General features: G+C 46.0%; 1 protein-coding gene across 1 annotated transcript in view; it reads left to right on the forward strand.

Moving 5' to 3' along the window:
* Positions 1-17,063, forward strand: part of myo9aa (myosin IXAa) — a 56,834-nt gene that overhangs the window by 11,392 nt on the left and 28,379 nt on the right. Inside the window, 1 exon segment of the mRNA XM_057013055.1 lies at positions 1,794-2,756. Coding sequence (XP_056869035.1) covers positions 1,881-2,756 — 876 coding nt within the window. The 5' untranslated portion in view covers positions 1,794-1,880.

The following is a 17,063-nucleotide window of genomic DNA, read 5'->3' on the forward strand; positions in this document are numbered from 1 at the left end:
TTTCCATTTTCCGTGTTGGAATTGGTGATTGTTTTTGTTGGCCTTGGATGTTTGCATCCACTGTCAATCCCACGATGCCAAGGCACCCAATTAGGTCTAGGATTTTTGACAGTTCAGCCAATCAAAACCCTCAACCTCCACCTTCTTTCCCTCAGGCAGCTCCCATTTCCAACCAGCCGAACATTATCCGAGTGGAAAACACGGCTCACAGCTTGACATTGCACATCCTGCCATGTGGCTACCATGCGCGCAGCGTTGATTATTTATCATTTAATACTTATCTGTCCATTACATTTGTCTGATTTTTGAAAAAATGTGTTTTTCAGAGGAAGTACGATAAAGACACAAGTATAGATCAGACATAGGCAGATATGATGTGGTGTGTAAAGTTTTCTGACGTCCATTAGTTGATTACAACAGAAATGCAGCCAGGATGGCCTTGTGGTGTTCAGTGCTGCCACAACTCTAAATCTGCCCCCTCCCTCGGCCCTATCCTTTAAGCAGCAAACTGACCATCTGTTCAAGCAGCCGGCCCTTTAACTCCTACACACACACACACACACACACACACACACACACACACACACACACACACACACACTCTCAGTCACTCGAGCCAAAGTGAATCACAAACATTCGTCACAGGTGGATTCTCGTAGGGTTAAAAATGGTGACGTGTTTTCCTGCTTTTGGGAAGGGGAGAGGTCCCGTGGGCATGGGTGGGTGTCGCTCTCGTCTGCTCAGATGATCCAGGACACGAGAGCTTTGATATGCGGCCACAGGAAATGATCAGTGTGTCATGTTTGATCAACACGGCGTTTTTATTCGCCCCTCTTCCATTTCCATTTCCTGTTTCAACTTTCTTGCAGCTGCTCTCATGACGCTTGAGTTTAGGCGGAATTAAAGGAAATTGCTTCAGAGGGAACATGAAAAGATTGACTTCAGAAGCAGCCACCAGAAGGCTTTGGTTCCAGCTATTTTATTTCTGTTTAATGGGAACAACTTTGTGACAGTATCCAGAGAAATGGTGTTGCGTCTCCAGGGTCGCTGGGGTCACTTCTGTTCACGCAACCATCAATATTAATGTGGAGGGGATGCTGCTCTGTCTCTTCTGTATCAGAAGAACATTTCTGACAGCACAAGGAATTTGTTATAAATTTCTAAATCCAACCAAAGTGATGTAAGGAAGGTAATCAAGACCCAACATAACTACATTTACAAGTTCTTTCATCCTGATTTGATTTTGAAGCATCTTGTCAACAAGTTGTGACAGGAAGCATCGAACGTTAGCTCCGTCATGGAATGCCTCTCTCCTCATAATGACCCTCGGTTGTGTATTAAAGCGGGAACTTGTGAATGGCGTGATTGTGATTTGCGCAGGGAGGGTGGCAGCTGTTGAGCTTGGCTTTGGCATGAGCTTATGTGTGTGCTTGAGAGTGTGTATCTCTGTGTTAATGCTAATCCTATGGTAGAATCCTGATGACTTATGCTTGATCCTTTATGAGTGTGCATGCTAGGCTCCAACAAAATAATTTGGCCCTTTAGTTGATTACGTAACCGCGCGGGAGTCCGTTGTGACATTATCTGACACATTTCGTCATCTGGCAGATTGGTTTTTTGGGGCTGGCTGAGGCCAGCAGTTGTCGAAGGGCTTCGTTATTACTCCTGTTCAGAGATGGACAGAGTGATTAATGTGAGAGAATGCTTTCTGTTGTTTCAAGTTCAAGCCTAATCTGAATTTTTTGGCAATGTCATGTGTACTGATCCATGTTCTTTCCTGTTTCACTCTACAGTGGCGATGTCTTGATCCGGTGGCCTCCCCATCCCATTAAAGGACGTGCCAGTGCCGGGCTGCTGCTCATGGGAACTCCTGCTCCGCCATGAGTGCTCGTGATGGCGTTGGCGGCGTGCGCACCCTGGGCCGGCGGCAGCGCTTTGAAAACTCGGAGATCACTGTGCGCATCTACCCGGGCGCCCTGGCTGAGGGCACCATCTACTGCCCCATCAGTGCTCGCAAGACCACCACGGCGGCAGAGGCCATTGAACGCGTGATCGAACGCCTGCAGCTGGACCGTACCAGATGTTATGTTCTCGCAGAGGTGAAGGAGTTCGGCGGGGAAGAATGGATCCTGAACCCCTGCGACTGTCCCGTGCAGAGGATGATGCTCTGGCCACGCGTGGCTCTAGAACAGCGCCCGCTGTCGGGGGGCGAGGATTACCGGTTCCTCCTGAGGCAGAAAAACCTGGACGGCTCCATCCACTATGGTGGCAGCCTCCAGATGTGGTTGCAGGTCACAGAAGAGCGCAGGCGCATGGTGGAGCGAGGACTGCTGCCACAGCCCGACTCTCAGGGCGACCACGCAGATCTGTGTCACCTGCCAGAACTCAACGAGCGCTCGCTGCTGGACAACCTGCGCTCGCGCTTCCTGCAGGAGAAGATCTACACCTACGTCGGCAGCATCCTTATCGTCATCAACCCCTTCAAGTTCCTGCCCATCTACAACCCCAAATATGTGAAAATGTATGACAATCATGCACTGGGAAAGTTGGAGCCACACATTTATGCCGTGGCGGACGTGGCGTACCACACCATGCTGCAGCGGGAGAGAAACCAGTGCATCGTGATATCCGGGGAGAGCGGATCTGGGAAGACGCAGAGCACAAACTTCCTCATTCATCATTTGACGGCGCTCAGCCAGAAGGGTTTTGCCAGTGGAGTGGAGCAGATAATATTGGGGGCGGGGCCAGTGCTGGAGGTAAGCGGGCTCGCTCTTGCTTTTGTTGTTTTCATGCAGGATTTGATGGGTTTCCTGCGCCATCTCAAAGACCCAGTGAAACCACCAGTCACATCGCTGCCTTTCCTTCAGCATATTGTGGGCTCTTGTAAACCTTTTCTCGGTCTCGGTGTCGTTCAGGCCTTTTAAGATTACAGTGGTGGATTCTTGTTTCTGTGAGGCGTGCACAGTGGAAATACTGTCTCAAGGTAGAGCTCGCAGAGGCCCAGCCCAAGGTTGCGAGGGAAACTGGTTGTTTTCGCATCGTTCACGACATTCCACTCATATTCTTTTCTTCAGAGCCTTGTCGCTTAAATGTATCTCAGTCAGGTCTTTCACAAGTTCCTAACCGTGCATTTCTTTCTCGCGTGTCTCTGATGTTAATTATATCCCAGAGGTTGCGTAACAGCCTTCAGCTATATGCACAATCCTCCCACTTGTGTTCACTATGTTTACTTATTATTTAGAGTGCCGTTGTAGTTCTTGACGCTTTATTCTATCACTTATTGTCCAGTCACCTGAACTTCTGCTGCTGTTAGTGTACCAAAAGGAAGCAAGTTTCAATTGTTTATTGCAGTTAAAATACTGTACTTGTGAGGCCATTGTCAATGTCAAGTTAATGCTAGCAGAGTTGAGGCTAAATAAGAATTAGCCAAACAAAAGTCTTTGCAGCTAGCAGCTCTAAATGCTGCTTTGTTGCCATGGTGCTATGGAGCGCCGTTAATTAGTGTGGCTGTGGGGTTAATGTGTAAGCATTTAAGGTTAATCCTCAACATGACCACATGAGCAAGCAGTTCTAAGTGCAGAGGAGCAGCCTTTAATTGTTTGCACAGTCAGATTGCATATCTGGCTGCTAGTGATTGATACTCTGCTACTGCAGGGGTAAAGAGGAGATGAGGAGGACAGCAGCCAGCATTACCTCATAACAATTCTACCATCTTCATTTTCTCATAGCGCTTTATTCAAGACAGCAGTACAAGCTCATCTGTGAAAGATCATTTCCCTTTTTTAAAAAAATGTATTAATCTCCTTTGGTTGTGCGTTATTAAACGTCATAACAGGATTGCGGCAGTTCAGAGTCGGGGGAGGTGTCGCCATTCCCTGGCCCTCATCTCCACGCGGGAAGGTTTATGTTTAACAGTGGCCAGCGTTCAAGAGCACAGTTAGCATAAAGGAGAGATTCTCACATCAAAGTTGGTCTGAGGGAGCACTAATGCATCTCTGGGGAAACAAGAAGCCTTCTCTCTCCAGAGGGAGGGGTCTGATAAATCGCTGAGAATGGTGCCACATAATCCCCAGTTGGCTGGAGTTTGTCATCTCTGCTTCAGGCGAGCGAGCGGAGGCTACGCTGCATACCTAGAGTTCCAGCTATCGGATGGAGGCTGCCACAAAACAATAGACTGTGGACGATATGACAATTTTAATTGTTTCCTTTATGCTTGAACACTTGATCTTGGTTGTGTCTAAATGGACAGATTCGGCTGCACTGACGTTCACTATTTACTACAACATAATCAACGCGACAGGTTAGCATTCCGAAGGTGGACGCACGTCAGTCAGTGTTCAGCCTGCATCGCACATTCATGATTTTCCAGTTCATCGTTCAGACGTGACATCAGTGTTGTGGACTGTACTTCACCTGCACCCTCAAGTCAAAACGAGACTCTTTTTCTGCTGTCAGTCAAAGGCCTCACTCACCCTGAGGCTTTGGAGAAATGAGAGGATTTTTTTTCTTTTCACTTCTTAATAGAAGATATCGCTTACACAAGGTTTTGGTGCTTTTGGAGAGTGGCCAGAAAGCTGCAGCCATGTGTTTAGACCCTGACAGGACCTGTCACTCCAGCGCTCCAGTCATTAAAACTCTGCTCGGAGGAGACGAAAACATAAAAGTCAGGTCGTGCAGGTTACATAAACAGCAGGTTTTAACGTCGTAAATGAATCCGCATGTGTTATTTAGAATGAGAAAAGGCTTCATTACTAGAGCGTGAGGCTGAAGCTACGTTTTACTTTCGCGACGTTGCTTTGGACTCCAGCTGAACCCAGACGGCAAATACGGGCATACGTGGAATATGACAAATCCTTTGTCTACTGTTGATTTAGTGCTTTTCTGCTGTCTTTCATTCCGGTGCCTTTTTGTTTACCTTTTGGTGCCAGATATGACTGAAATTAATATTTCACCACAGGTTCTTTTCAGTGCACGCACTGGAATTTACTGCTAAAATAGTTTAGATGGGCTTTTTTCTTCTGTTGTACTGGAAGTTTGACCTTTTTCCAGCCCAGTAAGGTACAGGAGCAGGTGACGGGTATGTTTGCAGAGCTGCATTTGCTGTCTGCTTCTCCAGATTCCTGTAGCTAAATGGAACATTTTCCGGTCCCTCATGATGTTTCTGGAAAAAAAAAGTATTCTTGGAAGATTGTGGACGCATCCTTGGTTTACTTTCTGTGTTTACTTATTCATAGCCAGTCATCAACTGACTCTCAGGCTCTTGAATCCAGATGTTAAGACTTTTCAGGTGGCTACCTGGCATTTAAACGTGACTGAAAGCAGTTATAGGAAAGAATGTTCTTAATGTCAATGACTGTGTAAGATGTGTTCAAAACACATGGTAGGATGAGAGTCTGTCGGTCCTGACTGATGCAGATGGACCAGTTTAAGGGCTAATATGGACCAGTTTAAAAACATAAAGAGTGACTATAAAGTCACCATCTGCTTTCCGCGAGCAGGGCAGGCGTCACAGTGTGGAACAGCCTTTAATGGACTGTTTTATTTGGTTCTTAGGCATTCCAGACTGGTCCTGCTACCAAGGTAATGCAGCAAATAAAGTAGTTTTATATATTAAATGTATCTAGAAGTGGATATTAATTCCATGATTTCTTTCACAATAATTAGGAAAGAGTGCTTGGCTGCTCCAGCTGGCAACGCCACTGTCCTGCATCTACGTCCACACGGGAGATAAGTGTGTATCACAGCCAGACAGGCTAGCGTCAGGTTTACTTTGAGCTGAAAGTGTTCAGAAGTGACTGGAAAAAGAAATAAGCTAGGAACACAAATGGGGAGTGGTTGAGCACCAGACATATTCAGTGTGTAGTAGCTTTACGGGTGTGTAAGGTGATTTTTAATGGGCCTGTTTTAATGCTGACACATCCAAAGTAAGAGTAGAGGCTACAGTAACAAGCACATGTGGATAAAAGAAGTCGTTTTGTTTCTGATTTTTCCTTCTGGTCACAGTAAAATAAAGGGCGGAAAATCCAACGTGGCCCCAAAACATTTTACATCCGAATACAGCTATAAATATAAAAGATTCATCTGTAAAACGGGTGCAGGACCTGAGGCTACGGGCTCAACCGACTGACCCTCTCTTTAAGCTGTATTTTCTGTCATCATCTGTGGTCAGAGAGGGAAACTTGAAGTCAGCAGGATCAAACTGTGTTCTCTGGAGTATCTCTTTGGTCTGACTCATGGAATTGTGCCTGCATTGCTCACTCGTAGTTTACTGTGGAGTCCTGCTTGGGCTGCGGATATCTGCTGCACCACGTAATCGATACATAAAATAATAAAGATAAGTTGATGACTAGAGCTGCTTAGAGATTTATCTCACCCTGATTGTCCTAACGCATTAGTCAGGCTCATAAAAATGAATCTCTCTGTCTTTTATACACAACCACATGAAGGAAAGTTCAGATTTTACCCCCTTTGCTCACCCTTTGCCCGTTGTCGCAGCCCTCACAGCATCTTAAAAGCCTTGTGGTCATGTGTTCCAACTTTTAAGAAGTCGTTGTCAGTCCTCTCTTTTGAAGACGTCATTATCTGAGTTTGAAAAGTTTTAATGGAGCCTGTGATCCCCGCAGATGTGCACCATCAGCACATTTCTCCTCGCTCTGAGTGATTTGTCAGGGAGAGGGGGGGGGGGTTTATCTGCTGCGGGCTGACACGGGGCTGGTGTGTTTCTCCTCACAGGCGCTTTATTCAGGCCTGTGTGCAGGTGTCCCGTCGGCAGCAGGCAGAGAGGGACAGCAGTCAGCACTCGCCCCAGCTGTCCCGCTGCATCTGCGTCCAACAAGTCAGAAAACAGAAAAAGGCTTTATCCTCTGCAGTTCTGCAGAATCTTAAGAGTGATTAAAACCCGGCCCCGGACCTGTGACTCTCATCATTTGGGTTCAGTAGGGTCACAAGTGGTGAGGAGTGAACATGCCTGCTCCAAATGAAAACACAATATTTAGCACATTGTTATGTCTGCAGTGGCTGGTGTTTCAGTGTTTAGCACTAAATAGCTGCTTTCCCCCACATAGCTAGGTCACATCACAGTACAAGAAAACACAAGTGGAATTTCTGCAGTGCTTAATGAATGTTGCATTCGTCCCATTAACCTGTGACCTGAGTCCATCCTGCGTTGTTGGTGTTATTTTTTAGATGATGCATCGTTTTTATGTATTCAAAGGTTTCTGAAGGAAACGCTTTATTTCGCCCTGTGAGTTGACTGAGGCTGAGATCAAGACACGCTGTCCTCTGGTGTAATTGTCCAGCTGGAGCTGGCCAGGTGTCTTCTTTCTGCATTAAAAGGTCTTTACGGGTGCTAATCCATGCCCTCTGTGGGCGGAAACACAAAGTCACCTTTGATTCATGGTCGTGTTTTTGTTTTATGAGTAAATGGGAAGATTTTTTAGTAAACATTTTATGCAAATCGTGTGTCTAAAATCCTCCATGTGATGATAATAGCACTTCCAGAACCCGCAGGCATTAAAACCTTTCACCACATCCTCCTGCAGGACCGCCTGTCTGACCCTGGGCAGACTTTCCGTCCTCGTGAAGCCTCGCTGGGGTCTGCCCAAGCAGGCCTTCTTCCCCCTCGCTTGTGTGACCCTCACAGGTGACCTCCGCCGCTGCTGCGTCCTCATGCGGTTTGTGGTCATCCAGATGTGGTACAGAAAGCACACACAGCTGGAGTGGAGCGGCGGGATTGTCACTGGGGACTAGGTTCCTCTTGCAGGGTCGCCTCGGTCTCAGGCTGCAGCTCACTGTGTTTTTCCAGTGGGTTTTTTTGGGGGATTTGCTCAAGACGGCCAGATGAAATTATGTCAGAGCAGGAGGACATCTGCCCCTCTGGCTCATGTCACACTCCAGCTAAAGAGTGCCAGCCAAGATAAGCACCGACTTTAGAATCCTGATAAGTTATCGCTGCAGGATATGAGAAGCCTTTATGATTTTCTGCCCTGTGCCTCCCTCGGCCCCTCTCTTCTTCTGCTGGCTCATGATCGTGTATTCTCCCTGGAGCAACCCACTAATTAGATAAGTGTTACTCTAAGATGAAGTGTTGCTGCAGGAACAGTAAAACCTGCGGCAGAGCAACTCATTTACAGCCCATAAGAATAGCTTCAAAGTGGCGCTTTGGTGAAGGTGAAGATATGAGGTGTTTATTGGCCAAATCTTCTGGACGTATCTGCTTCTGCTCAGTAGTTACGACACTTGGCAACATTAGCTGTCATTTGATGATCCTGTTTCTTTTTATGATGTTTTTCCCTAGCTTGTTTGTGCTTCATCAATAAAAAAAAACAAACCCTTACAACATAAACATGCAATTAGTCTTTGGTACTGGGAAGCTTTTGGGCTTTAGTGTAGAGACCATTGAAATTTTATTGCTACTTCCATCCAAAACTGAACCTAAAATATGGGATATGAGCGCTGCCACATTAGGACTGTGATGTCATTTTCAGCCTGTGTGCAAATGCAAAACCCCCAAAAACTGAACATTCACACAGTGTCGCTGTTCAGATTGTCCCGAGCGTCAATAAACAAACGGAGTACTGACAGTAACGGCATCTTATAGTTGCTTTTTGCATGGTTATGTAAATTAACCTCTTAAATCCAGCATTTCCTTATCAGTCATTCAGTGGTATTCTTCTTATTTATGAAGGCAAATTCAGTGAAATCAGGAGAGGGTGAGGAGGCATATTCCCAGCTCGGCACGAGACGGGATGGTCCCGACATTTGTACGTCTCCGGTCAAACTAATTAGATTGACCTCCTTTCTGCTCTGACCACGTGGCTCAGCTTTAGCGCATTGACTTCCCTCACCAACGGCGTCTTTCTCACCTCGGCCTACCACCGTGTTAGCCTAGCGGCCCAGCTAATGCTTGACATGTGGCCTACATATGGACGCGATGCCGATAAGCCCACCTGTTTCGACTTTGCGGATGGAGCTTTAGTCATATGACCTGGGTGTTGGCTAATGACGGCGAGGTCACGCATGCTGCGGCGTGCTGCACGCCCACAGATTCATCCCACAGCTGACATTAGAGCTCACGTCACCAGGTGTAGGTGCAGCCTTTATTCCATAGGCAGCGCCAGGATGTTAAGAGATAAACAAGCTTGTAGTTTTAGGTAGATACTTGGTCTGGAGAGGAGATACTGTGTCACATATACAGCTTTGTGACCACAGCTGTCATTGGAACTTGGTTCTGACAGATTATCTCACTGATGAAATGACTGATTCTGCACCCAATTGAGCAGAAATATCAGACTTTCCATGTGTTTGCTTTAAGTTTGATCAGTTTCTTTTGGGTTTCTTTTTAACTTTAGATTTGTTTTGATATTATAATACTTAAATACTATTACTTGAAATATTAAATATTTTCCTTCAGTGATGGGAGTAGCTTTGCAATAAAAATCAAAATAACATATATTTCCTACTGAAAGAGAAGCAACTTTTCCAGTTGTTGCTCCTCGCTGACTTCCTGACTGCGATTTGGGATGTGATTCCATGTTTTCCAGGACACGGTGTCCTCCAGCCCTCACTCCCCCTCGTGTTGCATTCCATTTGAGTGTATGGTGTCCAGATTTTCTGTGCATTTCCTCTTTTTCTGCTGATGTCCTGCCTGTTTTTGCTTTTCTCTGGGCAGCGAGCACCCGTACATATTATTGGGAGGAACTTGTTTTTCTGCGGCTGGGAGGAATTACAGCCAGTGTAGCAATCATGCACGTAGAAAATGATGGAATCTATCATTATATTGAGCGTCCGTGCAGCTCCTTTATGCTGGCTACGTCACATTGAGCACATTGAGCTTGTGTCCATGCCCACGGAAAATTAAAACTTGAATTCTAATTTGTGCTGCTACCAGGAAACCTATCAAGTCTGTGTACATGCTGAAATATCCCATACACAAGCATGCAGAGTTTCTAAGACCATTTCCTGTCGTCAGGATTTATTTCATGCTTAGGTGTGCATTCCACTTCCTGTTTTAGTCTAATAAATTGTGCTACAATTCAAACCACTGTAATACAAGAAAGAATGGCATCAGGACAACAGCAAACATCTAAAACTTTGATTCCTCCCGGTCTGAGGAGGGCCCTCTGCACAGCCTGCTGCTGCAGCCGCGCATATTGACACGGGCTCCTGGAGTGAGTGGGATTGGTGTTTGCTTTTACAGATAGGCCTGTTTTCCTAATGGCTGAGCACATTTACTCAGCACTTGTCAAACACCTCCCTCACAGGGAGGTAAACCACCTTTGGTCACTCACCTCTCCGTCATCATCAACGCTCAGCACTGATTGGAATGCCAACAAATGCCGGCCGAGGCTGTTATTTAATGTAAATATAGAGTCTCTTAGGAGTTCGTTTTAAGTAACTAAGCTGCGCTCGTATTTTCTATGCAGTTGCTGCAGCTCAGTGCCAGTCTGTTGGGGTGAGACACGACTGCACAAACGGCCTGATTTCAAGATTACACGTTGAGTCTGGTCGCTGCTGCAGATCCAAACACTTTTCAGTAATGGGATCAGAAAGCCTGGGCGGAAAATGTCATTCTGTCCTTTCACAAGAGCAGCAGCGGTGAGGTCAGCGCGTGACGGCGGTGTGGGCTCTGTTCCTGGGTTTGCATCATTTACAGATCAAACAATGCAGCGAGCAATAAAAACTGGCCGGCGGACTCACTCCCATAGAAATCGTCCTCTTCCATATCGCCGCTTGAACCTGACTTGATCCCCAGCCAGACTTTAAAATAAATATTTTGAGTGATGACGGCATGGGTGTGAGGCTGCGGCCTCCAAATGGATTTTGTTTGGAAATATCTTACATCATCAGTGATTAGGTGGTTTCAAGCAACAGCCCCAAGTTCTTTTTTTGAAGCCCAATACTTGATCTCCCTCAAGAAAAGCAGATGAAAAGCCTCCTTTGTTTCACTGTTAGTGCGTCGCGTTTGGATAACATTCATTTATGTCTTACCACAAATAAAAGAGCCTGTTTTTATGAAATCAGGATTTTAACTCTCATTTCTTTTGATTCAAACCAGATTCCTGTAAAATATTAACATCTAATCTGATGTATGGAAAAAGCTGTTGGTGAGGCCACAGCCAGATCTGTAGTGCCGCATTGTCCTGGCAGAGATTCAGGTGTGTGTGTGTGTGTGTGTGTGGTGTGGGGGGGGGGGGGGGGGGGGTAGCTGCCAGCTCAGTTGATCCTGGCTGACACCAGCTGGTCAGGGTGCAAGTAAAGAAACTACAGCTAAATGCCAACATGAATCATTTTTACCAGTTCTTTGCCCTGAAATCCGTGTCCTCATTAGTATGGTGAAACCCCCCCAGCGCCTGGTGTAACCTGCTGTTGTCGTGGGCGCAGCGATATTTGGCTCCACAATTGGGTCTTGTGTGTCCATATGTCAGAAGGGTGACTCAGAGAATTAAGCTGAGGCTGAACAGCCATGGAAGGAATGACGGCATTTAATGAGTATCAGACATCGGGTGACATCCACGGAAAGTTGGTGGAACTGTTGGAACGTTGGGTCAGATTTGGTCATGGTTGTATTGACCTTTAACCTCTGTATATAGCTGAGGGGCTAATCTATGGTGAGGGGTTGGGGTGAAACCATTTCTAATTCTTTAATTCCTTTAATATTGATTTTTCTTTTAAAACTCAGACACATAATTTATAGCACCGGCGAGTGTATTGCTTTCATTTGTTTTTAATTATAAAGCCGTTTCTGTTGCCCAAAATTCCACTTGCAGCACTTGCGGGACAGCTCGGCCGTGGCGGTCGGAGCGAACCCACGGACGTCCTGCTCCATGTTTGTGTTTCCACCAGGAGCACCGCGGTGAGTGCTGGGTGGGTCCCAGGAGCGGATCGGCGCTGCGCAGGGAATATGGAACAGCTCTATTTATGACTGGATTTACGCCGGGGAGATTCGGAGCGGACAGGAACTTCCTGTTTCAAAATAAAACACCCAGCAGCAGTAGCACTAAAAATACACAGTTGGACATCAAGGAAAACTGAAATCACCAGCTGGAATTTCTCGTCCCATGATCAATTCTACAGTATCTTAACGTCAGGAGTTAAAACCCCTGAAACACTTTGAAGGAATCATTTCCCACATCGGCCCACATTAACCTCTCTTTATATAACACCAGGTCAGAAGTTCAAGCGAGAACACGGTTTTCTTTTCTCTTTGAAACGATCACATGGCAGAAAGAACAGAAATAATGAGGATTGAGGGAAGAACAGAGGTGGACTTGTGTGCCAGTGTGAGGAATGACATTGTGTCAAAGGCATCTTGACAGTGTTTGAAATGCAGTAAATTCTGTGTGACAGCGGTGCCTCCCAGGGAAGCAGGAGGCCTCGCTTGCAAACCCTCAGTTTTCCACTTCCACCAGAAACCTCCCTCATAACGTTGATTTTAGGATCTCTTTAATGTCGGAAAGAGGCTGATCTGTTTTTGTTCTGGAGGCTGGAAGCAGTTTTCCAGACATGTTGCATCTGATGGCTGGTTTTAGATTCATTTCAATTTTTATGCCAGTGTTTTCGACTGACTTGAGCCCCACGACGCCAGAGTTCTGGGTGCTTCAGAGGAAAGGGCTTCTCCTCTGAGGACTGGATCAAACTAGAAGTGACATAAATCACGCCTCCATAGCGACAATAAGTGTGAATCACCGTCATAATAGTAATAATCCAATTTTACATTTCAAGCAGGAAATTACCTCTCGGTCATTATGAACCACTTTTTAAAGCTATCCCCTTTCTTCTACAAGCCTGGTGAGGCGTTCACTTTCCATGCTGGGAATGACGCAGAAGTCCACATCTGTTCACGCTTTACGTTATTTGAAAGGTTGAATATCTGCCGAGTCCGATGTGGGATAACCAGCTGTCCCAAGTCCACAAAGGTCACGTCCGATAAAGTGGGCGGAGCAAGTACACATCCAGGAACCTTAGAGGGTACTTGGTAGTTTGCGTACTAGGACTGGAACAGTACCTGGGCAGCGACTGATGACGTGTCACACGTCTGAATTCAAGTTCACGTATTTCGAATTTGTGACGATGAAGCTCGCATGAACTCGGGGAGGGGCGGGGACCAGATTCCAGATTCCAGCCAGAGGAAGTTGACTACCGAGTGGAGGGACGGCTGCTGACTCACCCGTACAGAAAACAAGTAAACATGTTGACGGTCGCCAGGGCTGAGACGAGTCTTTGTGGCTGTTTCCTCAAGAAGGTCGATCGCGTCTGATTCCTCGGCTGCCATCAGAAACCGGGGAGACAGGCGCGTCTTTTCCTGGTGTTTTCCGCTGGTTTCCCAGCATTTTGAGAGCGTCTCTGTGCCCCTGGCCTCTGGGATTCTGGTGCTAAACTCTAACAACAAATAAGCCTTTCGTGTGTGTTGCCTGTCCTCAGATTTTGAGCAAGCACTGGATGCTGCGGCTCACAGCAATAACCATGCCCTGTCCTCTTTAGGAGATCTTGTGATCAGATTAGTTCAAGTATTTCTGTACGTTTTAGATCTTTATCAGTCAGCATGGGAAAGGGATTCATTCTGCCGGCCTCATCCTGTAATAAATGCTTTATTGTTGTTGCCCTTTCCCAACAATTTCCTGGATAATATAGCCTCGGTTTTTTACACTGCAGAGCGATGGGGAACGTCTTCGCAGCCTGAGGACAAGAACGCTGTCTTCTTTCAGGATTCACGCACAGGTCCGCCGTTTGCTGAGCACCATGGGAAAAGCTTTGCTAAGTTTTGGATTATTTCAGTTGGGCCTGGAGCTCAGGAATGCTGGTTTTCGTCCCTTGCGTGTTCTGTATTCCGCAGCGGTTTACTTGATATGAGATGTGTACGATTGCTGAGCAGTCCTGGAATTATTTTTCTATGAGCCGTCTCTTTCATCTCTGTCCCTGTGACTAATGCTCGCTTCCTTCTGACGAACCCAGCAGGACTTTCTGAGCCAGCCAAATGCTCGACTGATTAAAAGGTCGCTGCTTTTAATAAATTAGGCTTTTCTTTCTCATTGTTTCTCCAAATTCTCCCACTTTATAGTTGGTTTAAGAGGGGAACCTTCCCAATATCGTTAAAACATAACTTCATGGCATTTGAATGTGAGCTGGAGCCATTGAGATTAAATTGAATGTTAGCAAGCATTTTTCCAATGATTTATTTTTTCTTTCTCCGCAGCTGTAGACTTTCACCACCATATATTTGGGTCATTAGATAAAAACCTGCCCACTCCTCTGTTCCTTTCATGTGGTTGAGGAAAAACCTGCTATTTGTTTGACAGTGACAGTTGTTAGGAGCTCCGTTTTGAGAGCAGCAGCCTCTGCCAGAACCCACATCCTATGCATTTTGCTGGAAAAAAGCTTAAAGCACCACACTGACCACAGTCCACCCTGGCCAGTCTGACCCGAGGTGTGAAATCTCAGCGCCATGGTTACAAATGAGCCCCCGGAGAACCTTATCTGCCCACACACACTGTGACATAAGCATGACACATGTTGAGCCGGCTCCTTAGCGCCATTGTTTACATCCTGACCACATGCTGCGCAGCACCATGGAGGATATGAATCTACAAAGGTTGTGTGAGCAGTGCTGCTTTGAGTCACACCGGAGCTACTGTCCGAGAAGGAATGCTAAAAATCTGGTGACACTTTTCCTGAAGGCAGAGGAATGCTGCTCTCATCTCATGGCCCGTTTGGCTGGGGTAACATTCAGATTCAGACAAAGCGTTTCTCTGTGCTGTGTGGGACCGTGCTGTCACGTGACCTCTTCACTCACCCCGGCATGGAAATTCATTCGTAACCCCCCCAAAAGCAATTAATGAGTCACAAAATGCTGATGTCTTTGTAAGTTAAATCAGGCAGCCTTTTGTCCGCACCAAGCGTGACCTCTTCATCCATCCGAAACACTGCAGAGGGATTTCCTGGTTTTCTTCAACTGTTAGTCCTCCTCATAAATGAAGATGGGATTGAGCCGACCGAATAAATTAATTGGCCCCTGTTATGCAACCTGGACCCGCGACACTACTGCAAATATCCCGTTTTAATCCCTGCAGCTGAAATGAAAGTTATAGATAAATGCTCGCCCCACCTTCCACGCCACCCTGCACTGGTTGGCGTAACACAGGCAGCACCACGGGTCAGCCTGTCCTCCTGCGCTGCTCTGGATGACTTTGACCGAGCCAGGAGATGGACACACGACACCCCGAACACGCTGGCACCGTCTCAAGTCTGTCATTGGCCTGCCTTTGGCTCAGTCTGTCGTCCCAAGCCAAGAATAATATTGTCGACCTACTACAGTAACTCAAGTGGTGCGAATCGGCCTGTGCAAACAGTTTAAGCTCCGCTGTCCTTTCAAAGCAGGGAAAAGACCCGCCGCGAGTCAGAATTCTGTGAGAAATTTGTGCCTTTTTCTTTACCTCAACACACCCTGTTTTCATGAGGTTTTTGGCTTTTATTTTTCCCCAGAATAATCTCTGACGGATCCCAAAGGACAGGAGGCCAGAACAAAATCTGCATTGTTGTAGTTTGTGTGAAAAGTTGGGGGAAGGATTAGAATGAAACGGTTCAAGAGCACGAGTGCAAAACTGGTCCGATCGGGTTGGGTGTTTTTGTCTACTGAAACGATGCTATAGATAAGGGCTGGACGGGACTTCTCCAGAAATCTGCACCGACTTATTGAAAATATCCAGGAATTTGGCCTGATCTTGGTTTTCTGGGCACCGTGTGTGCTGACCACATTTTTCTGAGTGATTTCCTCCTCTTTCCCACAAAGTCAGAGGCATAACTAGCATGCTAGCTGGAAAAGATGTATCTTGCTGCTAAATTTCATTTATGTTCTGCTTTTGAAACCATCCTTTATAGCTAAAAAAGTCAAGTTTTATTTTTACTTTATCTGGTCTTATTAGAAAGAGAGGAAGGTTTTAATTTGCTCAATTTCTATAGTAACTTTTTTATTTATTTATTTTACAATTATGCTATATTTTCTGTTGGTTTACCTCATTTTTCGGGAGAAACCCAGTCTGCTCAAGCACTCAAATTTTACAACCCTTTTTTCTCAGTGTGCGGCTCGGATACAAAGTGTAACTGTAAAAACTTCCCCTTAAATCTTGCAGATGAATCTGGAGAAACTCCAGGCACAAATGAAACATCTGCATGTTGCTTCCAGCTGCACTTAATGTCAGTCAGTGTTCATAATAATCAATAATCATCCTGTCTGCAGATGCTTTGTTTATGCATGCTTGGGTTTTATTAGTTTTCCATCCAGGAAGTACTTTCTTAAGCACTGGTGGATGGGAGCCTGTCCTTGTTCGACCCATTGTTCCTGAACCAGGCAGGTTAGCCGGTTCAAAGGGTATAAAAGGGAACACCATCTCCTCTGGGAATATCGAATCATGCAGCTCTTGGAATATAAACTTGTTCTAGGTTTTTACTTGTGTGGTTTGTGGATGGACTTAAAGATAATAAAATATGATAAATAAGTAAAATAAGTTGGACCCCCAGCTGATGCGTTTAATCTCTTCATCTTCAACGTTCGAGCAACATGAATCCTTTAGAGGGCGAAAGGTGGTAATAAGAAGCATCAAAGAACACTGTGTGTTTCCGGTTCGCCCGACAGTTTCTATGGGACAGAGATCACTGAAACTATATGGGAAACGTCTGATTCACATGGAGGTTTTGACCTTTGGCTTATATGTTCCCGTACGTCCCCACTGAAACCGTGACTGGTCCATTTGCTCATCCAGGAATGTTTATCAAAAGAGAAGACATTACATTTAATCCTCTGACTTCCTTTGTTGTATTTTTACCCACCAATCACAGCCCACTGCAAAAGATCCAGTTAAAATTAAATGTGTCACCTGTTGCCTGCCTAGAGAACGGCGGGCGTACCTCGGGCGTCGGGCTTGTGGCGGCTCTCAGTTTTTCCAGTGAGGAATTTGTTTACTTGCGGTGGAGCAAGAGATGACCTCAGGGTTTATATACGGCAGAAGAAAAGAGAAGAGAAAAAGATTTCCCCTTCAGGCAGCCGTGCAACATAAACAGAGCTGCAA

This window comes from Takifugu flavidus, chromosome 2 (genome assembly GCF_003711565.1).
Source record: "Takifugu flavidus isolate HTHZ2018 chromosome 2, ASM371156v2, whole genome shotgun sequence".
Classification (NCBI taxonomy): domain Eukaryota; kingdom Metazoa; phylum Chordata; class Actinopteri; order Tetraodontiformes; family Tetraodontidae; genus Takifugu; species Takifugu flavidus.